This window comes from Caretta caretta, chromosome 2 (genome assembly GCF_965140235.1).
Source record: "Caretta caretta isolate rCarCar2 chromosome 2, rCarCar1.hap1, whole genome shotgun sequence".
NCBI classification, from domain to species: domain Eukaryota; kingdom Metazoa; phylum Chordata; order Testudines; family Cheloniidae; genus Caretta; species Caretta caretta.
The window spans coordinates 149088348-149106153 of record NC_134207.1 but is presented as its reverse complement, the minus strand read 5'-3'; the positions used below and the strand labels follow the sequence as shown (position 1 = coordinate 149106153).

Sequence of the window (17806 nt, the reverse complement as noted above, 5' to 3'; positions counted from 1 at the left end):
CTTTAATTACAATTTCCTTTACAAGTCTCAACAGCTTTTTTGTATCCTGGGAAACCAGACCAATTCTTTCTATCATATTCAAAAAGAAAATGAAAAGGTTGGTAAATGTATAAGTAATCTTAACTGATTCATTGATCTGAATACTTTTAAAGAAATACAGTAAGTATTTCGGTCACACTTTGAAGTTAAGCTTGGAGCTCAGTTACATCCCTTAGGGTTACTTTATAGCCATTAAGAATATGTACCTTTTATCTGGTGCCTTCAATTAATTGAATTTCAAAAATATTCTCAAATGTTTTTAGAAAATCATTTCGTTCCTGGAGGACATTCCTGTGTGATTTATTGCTACAGTAATTAAAAGCACTGAGTATTATACTGGTCACTGTTGGAACTCCTGTCTGCCCTTGGCAATACTTTGGTTTAAGTTAAAACATATAGTGTACTTGAGAGACTTGGGAAGCAAAACAAAAAAAAAAAAAAAATCTTTTCAGACTGCTTCAGAGTTTTGGTACACTTTTATAAATAACCTCTTAGAGTGATCGCAATGATATTTACGTGAAAATTATATGCAACCATAATTAAACTTTTACGTTAAACAATTCAATAATGAATTTCCTGTTATGGTAAATTATTCCTGACTTCCCAGATTATTTTTTGTAGTTATAATCAGTGTCATAATATAATTTTCAGTTTTACACATTATTCCTCTGAAGCAATGTTTGAGAGCTTTCAGGAAGAATTAAAATAGCTAATTAGAATAATTTAGCAGAAATTGTTCATCCTATTGAAAGCTAGTCTAACTGAAAAATATAAATGTTGCTTTAATTGTATCACTGTTTTACAAGGCAATTGATTCTATCCTGCAAACCTTTGTGTGAAAAGTCTTTACTTGTGTGAGGAGCACCATAGTCAATGGCACTACTCCCACAAGAAAGGATTTGTAGGATCAGGCTACTAGTCCTCTTTTCTCCTAGTTTTATTGCATCTTCCCATTGATCAAGGACCTTATTCCTGTACTCTTTACTTAGGGCTCCACTTCAGTAGGTCTACCCACATGAGTAAGGTTTGTAGGACATGGCTGTCACTCCTTATTGAGGCAAAACTCCCATCACAATCAATGATCCTGGTTCTGTGAAGCTAAGTATCCTGGTCATGAGGCTGAGCACTCTCATTGCCCAGTTACATGAGTAAGTGTTGAGATGATTGAGTTTTTACACATATAGAATGATGTTATTCCCCTGCCTGATCACAATTCCCTCCACCCACTCATACATAAAATTTAGCATGAAAGCCTTTAAACTGTCTAATTCCAATAAATATTATCTACGCTTAGATATAAAGATCTTCTAAACACTATGGATATACAAATAAAGCAGTCTAACATAGACTTTAGAAAAGAACTATTGCCTGCATGAAGCAAATTATTTTTAAACATATATCTTTGATAAATATAAAAGCTTCAAAATGACCTGCCAGTAATTAAAAATTCTTGCTTTACATTTTAACTATACAATTCTGTACACAAGTGTGGTTTTATGGATTTTGGCTAATGCAGGTCAGTACTAGATAAACATTGCATATTTAAATACACACATTGGAATCATTGTTCAAATGAATAGCCTTTCCTTTTTTCACAGAAACCCCTAAAGGTTTTCTAATGTATTTCAGTCTTTTGAACATCACATCATGAGCTTCATGTGAGGAAAGAAAAAGAAATGTCCCCTTTGCACATTAAGATCAACTTTGCTATTTTGAGATGAGCGCAAAACTGTGTTTCAAAACCATAGGGGAACTAAAAACAGTTATAGTGAAAACCTGATTGCTTATTTCACCATCTTAATATATCCCAGATGATCTGGTTTGACTGTCCCAAATATCCCAGCTATTTAAACAATTTCATTTGTTTTCTGATTAGGTAAAGGTTAAACTCACTGTTTCTGGGGCGTTCCTCATATTGTGCATGAGTTATGAGCCTGGTGTATGTTTTTAGCCCTTGTCTATATGTGATTCAATATTCTGTAAAGTAAAGGCAGAAAAATGTAAGAGACTAACCTTTATCTTATCAGCTCTCACAAGAGGAATGCCTTAAGGGAACATGCAGGGTGCTGCTTCTAGAACTGGCTTTGGCAAGTCAGTAGGTGTCCCTCACTCTGTGTCTGGTGCTGTTGGAGTTGCTGATTTTCTAATAACATGTAAAACTAAAGTTTTAATTACATTTTTTAATAATTAAAGAATCCTTTTTCACAAAAGAGGAGTATTAGCGTCAGGCCTTGAATACATTCTTTGTACCAGTGTACACTATTTTGCACCTGTTCAGCAAGGTGGTAACCCCAGTTTGGAAGGAAGGTAAAAACGTCACAAAAGATTCCTGTGCATCACATCTATGCTAGAGGTTTGCACTGGTGCAACTACGCTGGTAGATACACTGGTGGCAAATACTGTATCTCCAGAGTAGACAAGTCCTCTATGTCCTCAGCAAATTCCCATTCAGGTCATTATACCCGGTTTACATAAATTCCCACTGCTGTTTCAGTTTCATACAGTATTCTGCTTTATTTCCTGTATTAATGGGTTGTACAATGGTGTTGCACATGGTTAAAAAGTAACAATGTCCCCCACAGAAATGGATGTATTTCAGTCATGTATGAATATGTAACTATATGAACATTATTGGCCTTCACCCACTTTTACCATCTACTCACCCACTTCTACCATCACTGAGATAATGAAAAATCTATTATTTTGATCCCTCTGAAGTAAAGTTGCTCTACTAATCTAAGATATTGTTAATAATCATTAATAAATGTAAATGATCCCTTTCTGAAATTACCAGCTTCACCTGGTTGTTGTATCAACTGTCAAGTGGAGAGGAAGACAAAGCAGCAGGTACCCCAGCCCTAGAGGAACTGAAGTATTTTATCAAATTCTGTTCCAGCTGCTTTGCCAGCACAAAAATGAAATAACTGTTGGAGAATGATAGTTTGGGAAATAAGTAATGGGATGTGGGTGCTGAAAGGGGACAGTATCTCTCTTTCTTGGTTGATAGTGGCAGGTACAATCCTTGTAGGTATGTAGGGAACTACAGAAGGACCCAGTCCTGCAGTCCTCCTGGAAGCAAAACTCCCACTCAAGCCAAAGTGACTTTTGCTATTCAAGATTTAGCTCCAAATCATCACATTTAGAATTGGGAAGGAATTTTCAGCTATCTCATATTAGTCCTGATCTTGATGGGGTTTTACCTTTCTCCAAAGCCTTGAACCTGGATAATCTTTCATAATCAAAGGGTTGTATCCCACAAAATCATCTGTTTCTTGTTGCTGGATCAAATGGAACATGATCAAATGGAACATGATCTTTTCTCCTTGTCTTTTATGTTTATGAATCCAGACAGCAATATGAAGTCCATCTCAGTCCAGTCCAAAAAGATCAGGATCAGCCTGGACGGAAGGGAGGGTGGGGGAGTGCCATATTATTTGGAAGAACATTTTCTCACTTAGAGCTTACATAACTGAATATTCCACCAAATCATCTTTATAAAATATTGAAACAGGTTGCTTTTCTTTGAGAGCTATTTGGAGAGGTAACCTCTACGGATTAAAAGATAAACTTTTAGAAAGCGGAAGAGTGAAAAGGGAAAGTAGAAAATGAAATGGAGAGGCTCCTTAGCACAAACTTAGGCTCCAGGCAATGGCTTTATCAGATAGAACAAAACCTTCCTACCACACATCCACCTCTCCTCCTTTGTCAAATTAAAACGAGGCACTCCTCCTATTATAGGGAAATTATCAAAGGGGGCAGCCAAAGTAAGGGTCTGTGCTCCCCTAGCATAAGCAGATATGTCATCTCATGGAACTAGAATGGAGCCAAACAAGTGATTGAACATGAGAAAGGTATTGCTCACGTTCCATTCAATGGGAACGTGAATGGGAAAGCGCCTCCCACCTTTGGATTTAGGTGTTTTATGTGTTCGATTAAAACACAAGGACTTGGCTAGAATTCTTCGGGTAATGGTAGGAATGCTAGCAATACCCCGGGTAATGCTGTAATGTTTTCTGAAATTAGATATTTACATTATGTTTTCTGACATTAAGCTAACAGTGGGAAGGAAAATCAGGAACTATGTTGCGGTGGTTTAGTTACTTTGTTTTAAAATGCAAAAGATCACTATGTGACTGGCAGTGTTTACAACTGTCCATTATGTGCAGATGAGAAAAATGTGGGTTTTTTTCTTTATTCCCTTTATTTTGGTGGTTTATGTGCCTTTGAAGCTGCTTTCGCAAAGATAATCTGAAAAGACCCTTTTCTATTATAACCTTCATCAAACTTAAAATGCCACTTCACCACCGTGTGCAATATGTGTTGAACTTTGTAAGTATAGGTACATGTAAATGACACTATCATGACATAGTTCCGGCAAAAACAAGTTGATATGCAGAGTTGCATATTAATATTAGTGTTCACGTTCTGTAATTACTATATGAAGATATCAGATTACAAGTGGGCTTTCCCTCCCCTTTCTCAGACTCTCATCCCCAGCCCCTCCCATTCTCAGATCATTTGGTATGATACACTCGAATATTATTTCTTAAGGCTAAAGCCCTTTTCTCGTCTTCTGCCCTATTGAGACATCTGCTATAGCTTATATATTTAAACACAAATGATATTGATCCTCCCCAGACGAACAACTTTCTGACAGTCTTGAGTTCTTACACTATTGAACAACCAAGAAAAGAAAGCGCGGTTCTGATGTAAAACGTAGAATACGGTATGCCACTGAAGAGTTGCAATATATATCAGCTAAGTTTCCTTGGGATTGCCCTGCAGCAATAGTTGATCACCCCATCCTATAGTAAAAGGTCATTAGCCTACATGTTATTTTAACATCATGATACCGGGTGACCACTGGCAGTACCCTGGCCCTATTTGTGTGTAGCAAGTTCACAGTCGAATAACCTCGACTTTAATGGGTCACCCCAATGGTCTTCTCCTCAGAATCCCAGTAAGCTGTTGCCCATCGCTGGAGACGTTAGGACAAACAAGAATAGGAAAACACTAGATGAGCACACAGCTTTCCTTTCTATATCTGCTGGTGATTGAACTTCCGTAGCTTTGGTACCACAGCTACGATTCTGCTCCCCTTGAAATCAGTGGGAGTTTTGCCATTGCTTTCAATAGGAACAGGATCGGGCCCCTAATAAAAGGCTGCCAAGGATTTTCAACTGATGAGAGTCATTGCAGGATACTACAGAACTGAAACGTTCTGCATTTGACCATTGTCTTTCTTTTATGGATCCAAGCTGGACAGAGGAGGAGAAGAAAGGTGGTTTTCACCGTCCATGTGTAGCTGGGGGATTGCTGCAGTGCATAGTACCTGAGATCCACAATACTGACCAAGCAATTATGGAAAAAATTAAGGCCAGTAGCTGAAGAGGTTCAGGCACACATTCCCTACTTGCACAGGTAACGATTCCCTTTAAGACCAACTCATCAAAAGAGAGGGAGACTAAAAAAGAGGTGTCTGTAAGTTTAGCGTCTTGCAATCTTTACTTGTACAGATAAACTATAGTTTGGATGTGTGCTCAACTAATCAAATCTCTGGTAGATGGTTGCCTTACAGCGTGTACAACCTGCAGATCATTAGGTTAAATGGAGGACATTCGTGTCCTTTCAGAATCAATGCAATTATTGTTTGCAACAAGGACAACATTTGGAGTGGCAGCACTAATTTTACTAACCTGCTATTAATTATGGTGTCCCTCTCGCCATAAGCAGCTTTTATAACTCGAGGAATCAAGGAATGCTTGGATCCGTTTTCAAAGGAAAAGTTGAAACTTGAGTGTCTGGTCGTGTTGGAAAGTGTTAATCAGTAGGAAAGAGTGTGATCAGTGAAGCTATTCACTTGAACGTCACTCTAGTACAGGGGGTTAGTGAAGTGATTGTGGCGCCTAGGGACTGAAAGCACTATTCCACTCCAGTCAGGTATTATACACTGAGAAATGTCTACATTAGTTCTCTATAGCTCTCTGCAAAGTGAGTCACTGCAGACAAGAGACGAGATCCCCTGCAATGGAAAAGCTCTCGCTAGAAGATTTTAGTCGAAGCCTGGCGTGATCTCAGGTAAAGAAACCTTCTGCTTGTTTTGATGATAGGGCTTTCTTCTTCTTCTTCTTCTTCTTCTTTTTTTCCCTCAGAGTCTGCTTCACCAGCAAGCCAGCTGAAAACTAACTGCTAGGCAGAAGAGAAACTACCTGTGATAAATCATTTGGCTTTGTGCAGTCTTTACCTAGGACAGAGTACAAATATAATTTAGTATGCATGTTATTTCTTGGGAAAGGGGTGTGGATATTAGTGTATGTTAAGGGAGGGCACTGAGTTAAAATTTCGGGATTTAAGGTCAAACTTTGAAAGGAATCCAATTTGATCTTGCAGTGAGAAAGTTTTATCTGCACATTGAAGTATTGTAAAGCTGTTCATTGCCAGCAGCTCGAAGAGGGAAAGAAGGGAGCGTTTGAATGCCTAGGAACCTGAGGCACTTTGGAAAATGAAAAGAAAAATCTTGTGTGATCTTCGCTTTGCTAATGCAATAGTGGCTGTAGTCTTTGCGCAATCTACAGAGCATAGAAATGTTATTGTACAATAGAGTCTGTCCAGCCGTTCAGCGAGTGCTTATGTTCCGCTTCAGCTGCTCCTGGATGCTGAAAACGTGCGTGTGTGTATCTTGGCTCGAGTTCTTAAGTGTTAAAAGTTAATAAATACAAAGACTAGTGTGAGAATGTGATCCTTCTTCCATTGATCTAGATTGTCAAGAGGATTTAAGTAAAGACTATAAATAAAAGTGTTCCAAGTGGATACGTTTAAGCAACTGGTTTTACATGTACTTGTAATCTGGGTAAATTAATATTAGAGATGCCCTTTTAGGCAATCACTGTGTATGTCATCATAACTCTAGAAATCACAGATCATAGTGAGGGCTTATAGATATGTATGTACAAGAGATATGAAAAACTCACTGTCCCTTGATTTAGACTGCAGTATATGTAATTACACTTCAGATACACTTTTTACAAAGTCTACCTATTTAATGTCAATACCGACTTTGTGGGAGCTAATTCACTTGAAAATGTTGCAGGCTGCCCTCAGTTTCATGTCAGATCCCAAATGGGCAACACGTAGAGCTTCACAACCTTTGTCAGACAGTGAGTCAAGGTTGTTTAAATCTTTAACTTGAAAACAAAGCAAACGCGACCGAAAGATCTTATTAACGTCTATTTAGCCCATAAGTATATACCATCGCCCTGAAATATTTAATGGCGGGGCAATGACTCCTCCAGAACAGAAGGAAATGGGCATATATCCAGTGAAACTGTAGCTGTATAACGGCGGTTAGATCGTGTCCCTGAAGACATCCATCAAAGCCTTAGCCTTAGAAGAGCTTCCCTGTTTTACCTGCTGTGGCCTGTTCAAGTACCACGATGTTTCCTTCTTGTTTCATGTTTTCATAATAAAACTTGTCTGAACATTGGCTCCAGTTTCTTTGAGAAGAAGAAAAATCAACCAGTTTGTAGTAACCCTTTAAGACATACTTCATTAGGCTTTGGCTCTCAAACATATGTTTGTGTCTGCACTTTTTTATCTTGGGAAACTCTGCAGCACTTCATGTTGATTTAGACGGTTTTACTTTCTTTAACTTAGCAAATAGCTCCGGTTGGTTATTTTGCTCAAATGCTGTTAACTCTTTTTGTACAAGAAAAGGGCTTTGCAAGAATAATTTTTTATTACATACCAAATGCTTGCATTTTCCAAATGCTTGAGGATATAGCCCACAACATTAATCGTCTTTACTTGGATTTGAACAGTGTTATGTTGTTCATGTGCAAGAGCCACAAAGATTTTAAATCATTGCAGGACTTATTGCACGTTTGTGCTCTGGCACTAGAAATTCATGATGAAATATAACTTCGTTGAGTTTCTCATCAACAAAGAACCATTATCTGTAGACTGTAAGTGACAAAAGAGCAACACTTTGTGACAAGGTAATGCCAGTTTTTATAAACTGTCCGTTTTATGATGTTGATTATTAAAAAATGTTAAAGACAGTTTTCTTGGGAATACCGATTGGTACTAGTGTAATGCTGAGTTAGGGTAAAGTAATATAACAGGCAGACTAGAAAAAATTACAAAGTATTGCAGTGATTAATAAGGGAGCCTTCAGTGCAAAAAAACGGGTATCAGTGCATTTGCCTGGGACTGGGTGGTGAAAGACAATTGTAGATATATAAACAGACAAGGAATATAAATGTTGAATCTGCTCTTGTACTGTAAAGATTAATCGACTCATCTAAATATCAATCCTGCTGTGTTGTGGGTGACACTGCTGGGCTGACGTCTCCAGTAGTATCAAAAGAAAAAGACAAGACATGCAGTTTGAGAAACTCTGCGATTGTGCTACAGCTTCTCAAAACAGTTCTCCAGCTCTATCAGCTAATTACAGTGCTTTGCACAGAGCCCCTCTTGAGATAAGTGCAGCTGTTTTCCTCCCCAGCACCAATGCGTAATATTCCAGGGTTTATGTAAGCAAAAGACAGGGCAAATCTCTTAAGGAAGATCATTTTTATACATTCGCGGATTTTTTCAATTATTTTTTCACAAAATCCTCTATAAGGTTATACATTGTGTTATCTGTAATAATGAATAACTAAAAGTACCATTCTGTTCTGGAAACGCTGAGTAACTGGAAAGAATAAGTAAGAGTTTCATTGTAGCATAAGCCCCACTGGCTAGTTTATTATTATTCATAGAAAGAAGGTGATATTAGCATCGCAGGTGAGAAAAGAATAAACACACTCTCTCAAGAAATCAATACGGAATTCAAAAACAAGTATTAATGTCATTTGACTGCTGTTTTTTAAGCATTTCTCCCGGCTACAGACACTAAACTGTCTGAATAATTTGCATTTACTGTATCTATTTGTTTTGGGGGAACTATTTAAGATGCCGTAGGACACCGCTTGTTATAGTCTAACCCAATCCTACAACTAGTATTTTCATCTGTAAATTAAAGTAATTACGCAGCAGATATTGTATTATGTGTACTGTGGTCTCCAGATAGTCATCAATCACCCTCAATCGAGCTGTCAGAGTGGGCAGATTCGTTTCTGGGAGGCAGTCTTCCAGCTGGGGAGAAGAAGAGAACATCATCATTAATTAGAGTGTGACCCTGGGGCTATTCACATGTCTGAACCCAGGAATCTCTCCGAGCAAGTCTGCACACCATGGAGCAGCACGCCACTGCACCATCAGCCACGGCTCCAGCGCAACGAGCTGTTCTCTAGTTCCTCCAAAAGGCTCACGGATGCCTGGCTAACTTGCTGCCACATTACACTGGCAGCTTGTTGTTCTTTGGATCCTTAGTTTTAGCAATTTACTCCCTATAAATTATTGACAATTACTACAGCCACAGCAGAGGTCACTTCCTTAGAGAGGAAAGCCTATGGTGACGACAGGGTGACTCCCAATGCTGCTTTGCGATGCCGTTATACCCCACAAAAAGGAGGGAACTGGTAGCCTGGGTAAATCGAGGAGTTTGTACAGATCATGGGGATTCGGTATTCTTTGAAAGGAGATTACTTCCCCCTGTTTATTTACCATGACAGGAGTATGTCAAAAGTAAACAACTCTCTTCTGCATGGGCTTCCAACAATAAAGTTTCACAAACCGGATTATTAGAACTGTAGGGCGGTGTCAGAAACTGCTGCACAGAGCGGGTAAAATGGTTCTGCCTTTCGCCTTTCTGTTCTGAGCAGCTCCTGCAGTCCAGGTACCCGGAGTCCGGTGCTGAAGGCGCCCCAGTTCCTACCGAAATCAGAGAGAGTTGGGGATGGTCAGCCCCACATGGAATTGGGCCTTTAATCCCTACTCAAGCAACACGCCAACTAAATCAAACGGGAGTATAATCTCAGGAGCGAAACTGCGGGATTTGGCTCCATAGGGCGATTTAAAATACTTCTCATGTATAAACAGACTCTTTCTGCTCCAGATCCATAGTGGGGGAGCTACTGAGATGAACGAAATACAGTCTCAAAGCGCTTGAAAATAATGACGGGACTGATCCTGATGCCATTGAAATCAATGGGAGTTTTGCCATTGGCTTCAGAGGGGATAGGAATAGGCCCTTGATTTGTAAAATTGTTTGACCTGCCATGTTCACACAAACAATAACGTTTAAGTTATATCCTCTAGGTCACCCGCCTCTGACGGGGGAATGCTACGCTTCAAACAGAGTCCAAGACACTGAAGAAAGCTATTTTAGTAACTAATCTCAAAGGGCAGAGTTGAGGTGATATCAGGAGTGCTATGAGTGTGAGTTTTCCCAGAATATCGGGTAAAAAGCTGCTGACTATAATTTTTAAATAATTTTTGTAACCTATAGCGACAAACGGTTCTTTGATAAATTCGCCATCCAACAACTTAAACTAGCATTGTCCGAATCCGATCCTGCATTCTCTCAGCACCTTACTGCCCCATTCACTTCAATGCATGAATATAGCAGGATCGAGCCCTAAAGAAGGTAAAAAGTTGACTTTTCTAAAAAAAATTACAAATATTGATACTGAGGTCAAACTCTTCGAGGTGAACACCCATGTCTTCTGTCATTGCCTGGAACGTATATTTATAGTGTTTTTAAATTTAATCACACATCTGGACTAAAGGATGCAAAGAAAACAAAAATGCATGCCATGTGGTTTATTGTCAGTGTTACTGCTAATTTTAACTGTTGATTAAATCTTAAATGAAGACTCACTCGTGTGTCTCTTCATATGTCTCGTTTGTAATTGAGACTAATTATTGTGGTGGGGTGGGAAGAAGCAGCTGCTCATTAATTAATTTCTAATTAAAAGAGTTTGCCATCCTTCAGCGACGAAGGGGAAGAATCTTAGTTGGTGTAATATTGATTCTTGAGATCAAAACCATTCATAGTCGTCCTACAGAACCATATTAAAATGCTATAAACTCAAGTATCTGATGTTTGAGTGCTCTCCAAACTCTGCTTTGTATGTTCTTAACATAAACTCAAACCTACCAAAAATGAATGTTAAATTTGCAGACTGGTCAAATTGAGTCAGAGTCTCTGCTGCTTATAAAACGCGTGTCTGAGTTGACCTGTTTAAACTACTTTTCTTTTCTTTCTTTTTTTTCGTGTGTGCAAAATATTTATTTCTGTCGCCACGTTTGTCAATCTCTGAGTCCACTTGTAGAAATTACTTCTAGTTTGCAGCTGTAGAAAAGATGCTACTTTCATCATACATGTTTTTCAGTTAAAAAAAGTTTAAGATTCATGTAGGTAAATTAAATATGGTATTCTGCTTCGTCCTATAAGCATCTAGGAACCTGTGGTTACCAATCAATTGGTACAACAGAGCAGAGCAAGGCTGCAATAGCGTGCAGATCAGACGTCTCTTCTTGTTTCTAGATAACTGGGATCCTCTGTACCATGTCATATCCTCAGTTTGGATACCCTTACTCTTCTGCACCCCAGGTAAGACTCTATTGTCCGCAAACGTTAATTGATTGAATTTCAGTCATTATTGATTTCTACCGTTCAGTGATAAAAGCTGCAGTGTTCCCTTATAGTATGTGAAAGCGTGAAATTGGTTAAGCACTCAGTCTGTTTATATGATATTTAAGTTTGTGGGCATATTTGTAAAATGAAAGGAGCATACAATATTTAGGGTGTTATGGGGAGACTGGAGGGGCGGAGAAGGCGAGAGGAAAAGAGAAGGGGCATGGAAACACTCCAGGAATAATATTTTATCTTCCGGATTAGGTTTACTATTTACACACTTAAAAGGGAAATTACTGAAATATCTATTGTAGAAACATAATGGGATATTTGAAACCCGCAGGTTAATAATAGATGTATGTAGGGCTGTTACAAATCTGCAGTCAAAATAAATATGCATGAGTGATTTAGAAAAAAAAGGTTTAAAAACGCAGATGGGGAGCATTGTGCTGCAAGTGAAGACAAATGATATCAACACTTTGTACAATCCATTTTAAAAGTTACTTTTAAAAGCATTTAATGTAAGCAGCCTGTAAACCTGACGTAGCCGCCCCTTTGTAGAGATTTTCATTAAACGCTTAGAGTTTTGTCTTCCTTTTTTAATTGATAAAATATCTAATCTGTACATTTCCCGAAACCTTCATTTCCTCTGCCTTGAAAGGAAACAAATGTGAAAATTTAGCTGCAGGTTTTAAAAAGTTTTCCTCTTTTCCCTTAGTTCCTGATGACCACCAATTCTCTGACAACTTGCTGTGAGTCTAGTGGCAGGACTCTGACAGATTCAGGCGCTGCAGCCCCGGCTCAGACCCCAGTCTATTGTCCTGTATACGAAAGCAGGCTGTTAGCCACAGCCAGACATGAGCTCAATTCTGCAGCTGCCTTAGGAGTCTATGGAAATCCTTACACAAGTACCCAGGGCTATGGAAACTATGTTACCTATGGTACTGAAGCTTCTGCCTTCTATTCTTTGGTAAGCAATCCTAGAATCTTCTTGTCACTCATTAGTAAAACAAATCCCAGCTCAAAAGATTAACGAAAACATATCTTCTCGCTTCTTGGCTTGCGTGTTAGAGTCCCCAGAGGAAATCTGTGCTCTCCCCTCTCTTCTGAATTGGAACTGTTCACTAAGACTAAAATTCACGTGCTGTTATGTTTAGATTGCTATACTAAGTCAGTCATGTTTTCAGGACAGAGAGCAGTTTAAGTAGTTCTACTAAATATCTAAATACATGTAGTTCTTTACGTAAGCCTGTTTTCTGACTATCGACGCATAGCTCTGCCTTTTAACTCTCTCTAATATTAAAGTATGCTTAACAGTTACATGATACTACAGTTAAAAGACAGTTCTGTGAATCTGATGAACGACACTAGAATGAACGATATAGATAGGTTGGTAGTTCAAAGTTGCATATACAGAGGTGCAGAACAATCGATATACCTTGGAATGAGCTTTTTCTTTGGCATCATTATAGCATGGGTTAATGTGTGTATTGATTTCACTGACTGCTGAAATTCTAGACCTTTGCCTCAGCCAAAATATCTTACTGTAAGACCACAGCAGTAAGTTGCCATTCATCTTTCATTTCCTTTGCATATTGTATTTCTGATTAATTAAAGGAAATAGTTGTGAATAGCCAAGATGTCATTAAAAGTTTAAACGCTTGTTGTCACTTTCTAGGTCATTGTTTTATAATGTTAATAAATGAAATCTGCTCTCGGTTCTGTAGAGAAAGAAACTATGAATTAAGCTTTTCTTAGTTATTTCGGTTAGGAGAATACTTGTTAAGAAGAAGGGAAACAGGTTAATTATAGTCAAATACGAGGCAATTGTTTTGGAACCAAACTGCTGTGGAAAACAATATATTCCATAGCAGCATTGTAACATTTGTGTTACATTTATGGTCAAATGTAACAAGTCAATTCACTTCCCTTAACTACTTCTAAGGAGAGAGACTGGGCGACGGGACTGGGAGTGGGAATTGGTGAAAGGACACACTCGATTTTGTGTTACAGAACAGTTTCGACGCGAAGGATGGGACTGGATCTGCGCATGCGGGCATTACCCAGGCGGCTGCCTACTATCCCTACGATCACACACTCAGTCAGTATCAATATGACAGGTAAGAAACAAACAATTAAACACATGTAACGAAGAGTGATTTTTCCTAAGCAGGAGACATTTTAAACAGTGAAACACTGTGCCCGTTTAACAAGGAATTATTAATCAAGGTAAGACAGATATATAAATAATTAGACAAAATGGAAGCCTACCTTTGTCCTTTGACAAACCTTACATTTGTACATTACCTGGAGACTGAAGAGGGACCTACTGGGCAGGCTGCTTAAACAGTGTAGTAAAAACCAAAGCTTTATTCTGAATGTTGACTCTTAGTCTCTAAATTAAACATGGAGGGGAGGGGCGGTGGAGAGAGAGAGGGACTGGCTAAATAGCCACACATTTGTGTTTGTCAGCACTGAGCAGTGTTGCAGGGCTACATGAGTAACCCTGTGAATGACTTCTGACTTTAGCAAACTATGTATCAAATACACTACGTCCCCCTTTCCTGCTTGTAATTCAATCCATTTCATTATTCTACCGTAGTAAACTGAATGTTTTAACAAATGGGAGTAGCTTTGAAAAACTCAACTAATGAGGCCTATATGCCTTGGCAGTACTTGAAGAGATCATACCAATTTATCTTGGTTCTCTCATCATATTCTATAGAAACTTTTTCTAAGTATATGTTTAAACACATTGTTCTCCCAACCCAGCACCTGGTCCTTTACTTTTCAAGGAGCTATACTTTCCACTAGTCAATTTTTTTTTGTATTAATTAGCTTTTCCTATAGTGCGTTAAATTGAACAGCCCTTTTATCTTCGGTATGTTTATTAGTTTTAAAACAGCACAAAACCACTTAAACCATCTCAACCTTTTAAGCCCACTGGGTGCCGATGACCTTTCCTGGATGATGTGCATTAAATATTCAGGTGCAGTCCAGTGTCTTCTGCGTCACGTTTTTACAATTTCAGGAACAAAAGGGTAGGAGAGATTACTAATAAAAGGAATAAGGAGGAAATATATTTCTGTTAACAGTTACACCCTGAGGTCACTTAAATGTATTTTATTTGAGCAGGATTTATCAAACAGCTGAAAAGCAGAACTTTTGTGTGCAGGTCTGTGCGTTTCTAAGATGTTTCTGTCACACAAGTTGTTAAAATGGACTTTGCAATTTACCTGAATAAAAACAGACATTTTCTTTTCTATTTGTTCTTCAAAGGTTATTGTATAATTGAATTAAAACATTCCGTATGCCCAGTACTCCTCATTTTAAAATGGTATGTTATCATTGCTTCTTTCTTACTATTGAATTGTTGGGGTAAATCATTACTAAAAGCCTTTTATGGCCCCTTAGGTTTTGATACAGTATTCTTCCGACACTGATTAGTGCTAGAAGAAGGTACCACTAATGGTCTCTCCTAGGACCTGATCCAAGCCCCATGTATCTTTCTTTTGGCTTCAGTGGGCTTTGGATCAGGTGCCCAAAGACCACCTCGCTGTATCTTTGACATGATCTTCATATGGTGTGATTTATGTCTTGTGGACTACAGATATGGCACCATGGACGGAGGCACCCGAAGAAAAAACGCTACTCGTGAAACCACCAGTACGCTGAAGGCCTGGCTGCAGGAGCACAGGAAGAACCCCTACCCCACCAAGGGCGAGAAGATCATGCTGGCCATCATCACCAAAATGACCCTCACCCAGGTCTCCACCTGGTTCGCCAATGCCAGGAGGAGGCTGAAAAAGGAGAACAAGATGACCTGGCCTCCAAGGAACAAGTGTTCCGATGAGAAGAGATCCTACGAAGAGGAAGAGGAGGAAGAGTCACAGGAAGACAATATGAAGAACGAGAAAAACGATGGTATCTTATTATATATACATTTACAATTAACAAGCAGAATTCTAGAGTAGCCAGATCAGTTTTCAGTTTCCCCTTTGACTGTTTTTATCATGAATGTTGTTGCATGAGTGGGTAGGATATACTTATGAATTGCACATAGCCTAGAAACATACCTACAGAATTGCAGTTGTAGTCTTTATTAGGAACACCCTTTTAAACAGTACTTCGGATCTTTAGAGATGCTATTACTTTAAAGAAGCACTGCGGTGCTATTTATTCCGTATGGTTTACTGTTTTCCCATTCCTGCAGAGGCCACTAGCAAAGAAGAAAAAGAGCTGGAACTGAGTGATTTGGATGACTTTGACCCCATTGAGTCGGAGAGCTCAGAATGCGAATTGAAACAGCCCTTCCAGCACCTGGAGAGCAACCAGATAAGTGCTACTAATCATTGCAAGGAGCCTTCTCTAAAGAAGCCGATCCCGGCGGCCACCATTGAAGAAGACCTGGAGAGGGCTAAAAACTGTCTCAAGAATGTGGTGGACGAATGTGAGCAAGACTTAACCAATGTAAGACAGAGAAGCTGTGAGTCCAAAATGTGTTTTCAGCAGGGGCAACAAATATTGGAGACAAAACCCAGGATTTGGTCCTTAGCTCACACTGCCACTTCTCTAAACCAAACTGAGTATCCTTCCTGCATGCTGAAACGCCAAGGAGTCTCCTCCTCCGTTGCAGTTTCTGCTCCTGTTAGTGTCATTGACAGACATCAGGATTCCCCAGTCACCAATCTCAGGAACTGGGTGGATGGGGTGTTTCATGACCCCATATTCAGACACAGTACTTTGAACCAAGCTTTGAGCAACACAACAGTTTCCTGGGCTACCACCAAAGGGGCTATTCTGGAAACGGGATCTTTAGGACGCTCAATTGGGAACAGTACTAACGTGCTCAAAGGCCAACTGTCAAACTTATCCCACCAGGACTCAAATAAAGAATTTCTTGCATTTCCCAAATCAGGAAGCAAAATGTTTTGTTCTTAACAACATCCCAAGTGGCAAAGAACTTTCTAACACCTGAAGAGTGGGATACACTGAAAAGAGATTTGGAAGAATTTAAATTTAAATATAATTTTTTTAAAAATAACAAAGATAACGATTTAACGTTCAGTTTGCTTAATTAAACGGGCAGACTTTACTCATTGCTGTTTTGAAGAATTTCTGTTGGCAGCGACTTTAAGGGATCAATGTCGTAAAAATAATTTAACTCCATGTCTAAAAGCACGTACTATAGTGTAGGTGTACTTAAAAGTTTACATCCAAAAGTTTACAAATGAGAAATTTAAATTCAGATATTTAATTTAAGGCATGCCAATATTAGTTATAAAGACTTTTCAGATTTTTTCCTTCTGATTTCATTGTTATCATATAATTCACAAACGGCACTTATACCAAGTTTACACTATTGCACAAATTTACCTTGACAAACATGTTTAAAAAGTATGTTCACTCCAATAAATTGTCTGTTTCAGAAGTAAAAATTAGTGGTGGCGTTTTGCATTACAAAATAAATATGTTCCAGTTTTAGAATGTGTTCATAGATGTTCTAGTAATTTAAAGTAATGTCAAGATGATTGCATTAATACTAGAAAAAGTTCATGAAAATGTCAATAAATCATTAGCATAACTGCAAACAAATTTATTTAAATCATAAATATTGATACTTTTTTATTGGGCCTTATTTTTTTCTCTTTCTGTGTATGTAAAGGAATCCAGGAGGTTCTAAACTCGGAGATCCTTGAGCAAATAACGGTCTAAGATTTCGCCTTTAAACAGATAGTTATTGTTATGCTTTTAAGTACAACACTACATTTACCTGGTTGTACTCTGTTAAAGAACGCCGTGTTAATGAATACTGTGTGTTACACTGGAATATGGATGTCCAGTCTCAAGAGCCCTTCTCTGCTAGAGAAACACAGGGCCATCCATCATTACATTTGTTGAGTTTGACAGTTGTCACCCGAGAAAGGAGGGGGGAAAGAAAAACAATAACAGGAGTTAAATGTTCATACTTTAAAACAATATTAGATAAATAGATAGATAGATAGATATGAAAGGAGAGAGAAGTGTAGTTGTGCTCTAGATTTGCTGAAATAAAGGGGGAGAAAATAGAAGAAGAGAAAAAAGTAGACTCCAGCTGCCCACTAAGGGTAGACAGTGTACGCCGCATAAACCTGAGAAGGGGGAGGTGGGATCTTGGAGAGTAGGCTGGGGAAAATCACCCCGGGACCCAGTGTTTGCCGTTGTGGCAGGGGAGTCTCTTTTTATGAGTGCGAAGCAATTGATTCA

At 38.7% G+C, this 17806-nt stretch overlaps 1 protein-coding gene and 2 long non-coding RNA genes across 8 annotated transcripts in view; 1 reads left to right on the top strand and 2 right to left on the bottom strand.

Annotated features, from left to right (window-relative positions):
* LOC142071121 (uncharacterized) overlaps window positions 1-5886 on the bottom strand; it is a 79569-nt gene extending 73683 nt beyond the window's left edge. For 2 of the 3 annotated variants that reach the window (XR_012667104.1, XR_012667103.1), the window contains exon 1: window positions 1933-2052. This is a non-coding gene — a long non-coding RNA (uncharacterized LOC142071121). Of the gene's footprint in view, window positions 1-1932; window positions 2053-5735 lie in introns of those variants that run through there. The other variant, XR_012667105.1, reaches the window with a different exon arrangement.
* Window positions 5887-5994: 108 nt separating this feature from the next.
* IRX4 (iroquois homeobox 4) lies at window positions 5995-16998 on the top strand. Of its 3 annotated transcripts, XM_075125483.1 has the most exons (7): window positions 5995-6117; window positions 7906-8033; window positions 11378-11536; window positions 12279-12530; window positions 13574-13680; window positions 15171-15484; window positions 15774-16998. In XM_075125483.1, exons 3-7 carry the CDS (start codon window positions 11492-11494, stop codon window positions 16499-16501), a joined length of 1446 nt encoding a protein of 481 aa, XP_074981584.1. In that variant the 5' UTR covers window positions 5995-6117; window positions 7906-8033; window positions 11378-11491; the 3' UTR covers window positions 16502-16998. The 3 variants fall into 3 exon arrangements, with proteins under 3 accessions (XP_074981584.1, XP_074981585.1, XP_048695438.2); XM_075125484.1 differs by lacking the exon at window positions 7906-8033 and having other exon boundaries at window positions 6028-6117; window positions 11471-11536; XM_048839481.2 differs by lacking the exon at window positions 7906-8033 and having other exon boundaries at window positions 6029-6117.
* On the bottom strand, window positions 8596-13947 carry LOC125631967 (uncharacterized). 2 transcript variants are annotated; one of them, XR_007355119.2, is made up of 3 exons: window positions 13868-13947; window positions 9716-9852; window positions 8596-9174 (listed from the first exon to the last, which is right to left on the bottom strand). It is a non-coding gene; the product is annotated as an uncharacterized LOC125631967 (long non-coding RNA). The 2 variants fall into 2 exon arrangements; XR_007355120.2 differs by having other exon boundaries at window positions 13832-13904.
* Window positions 16999-17806: the final 808 nt, after the last annotated feature.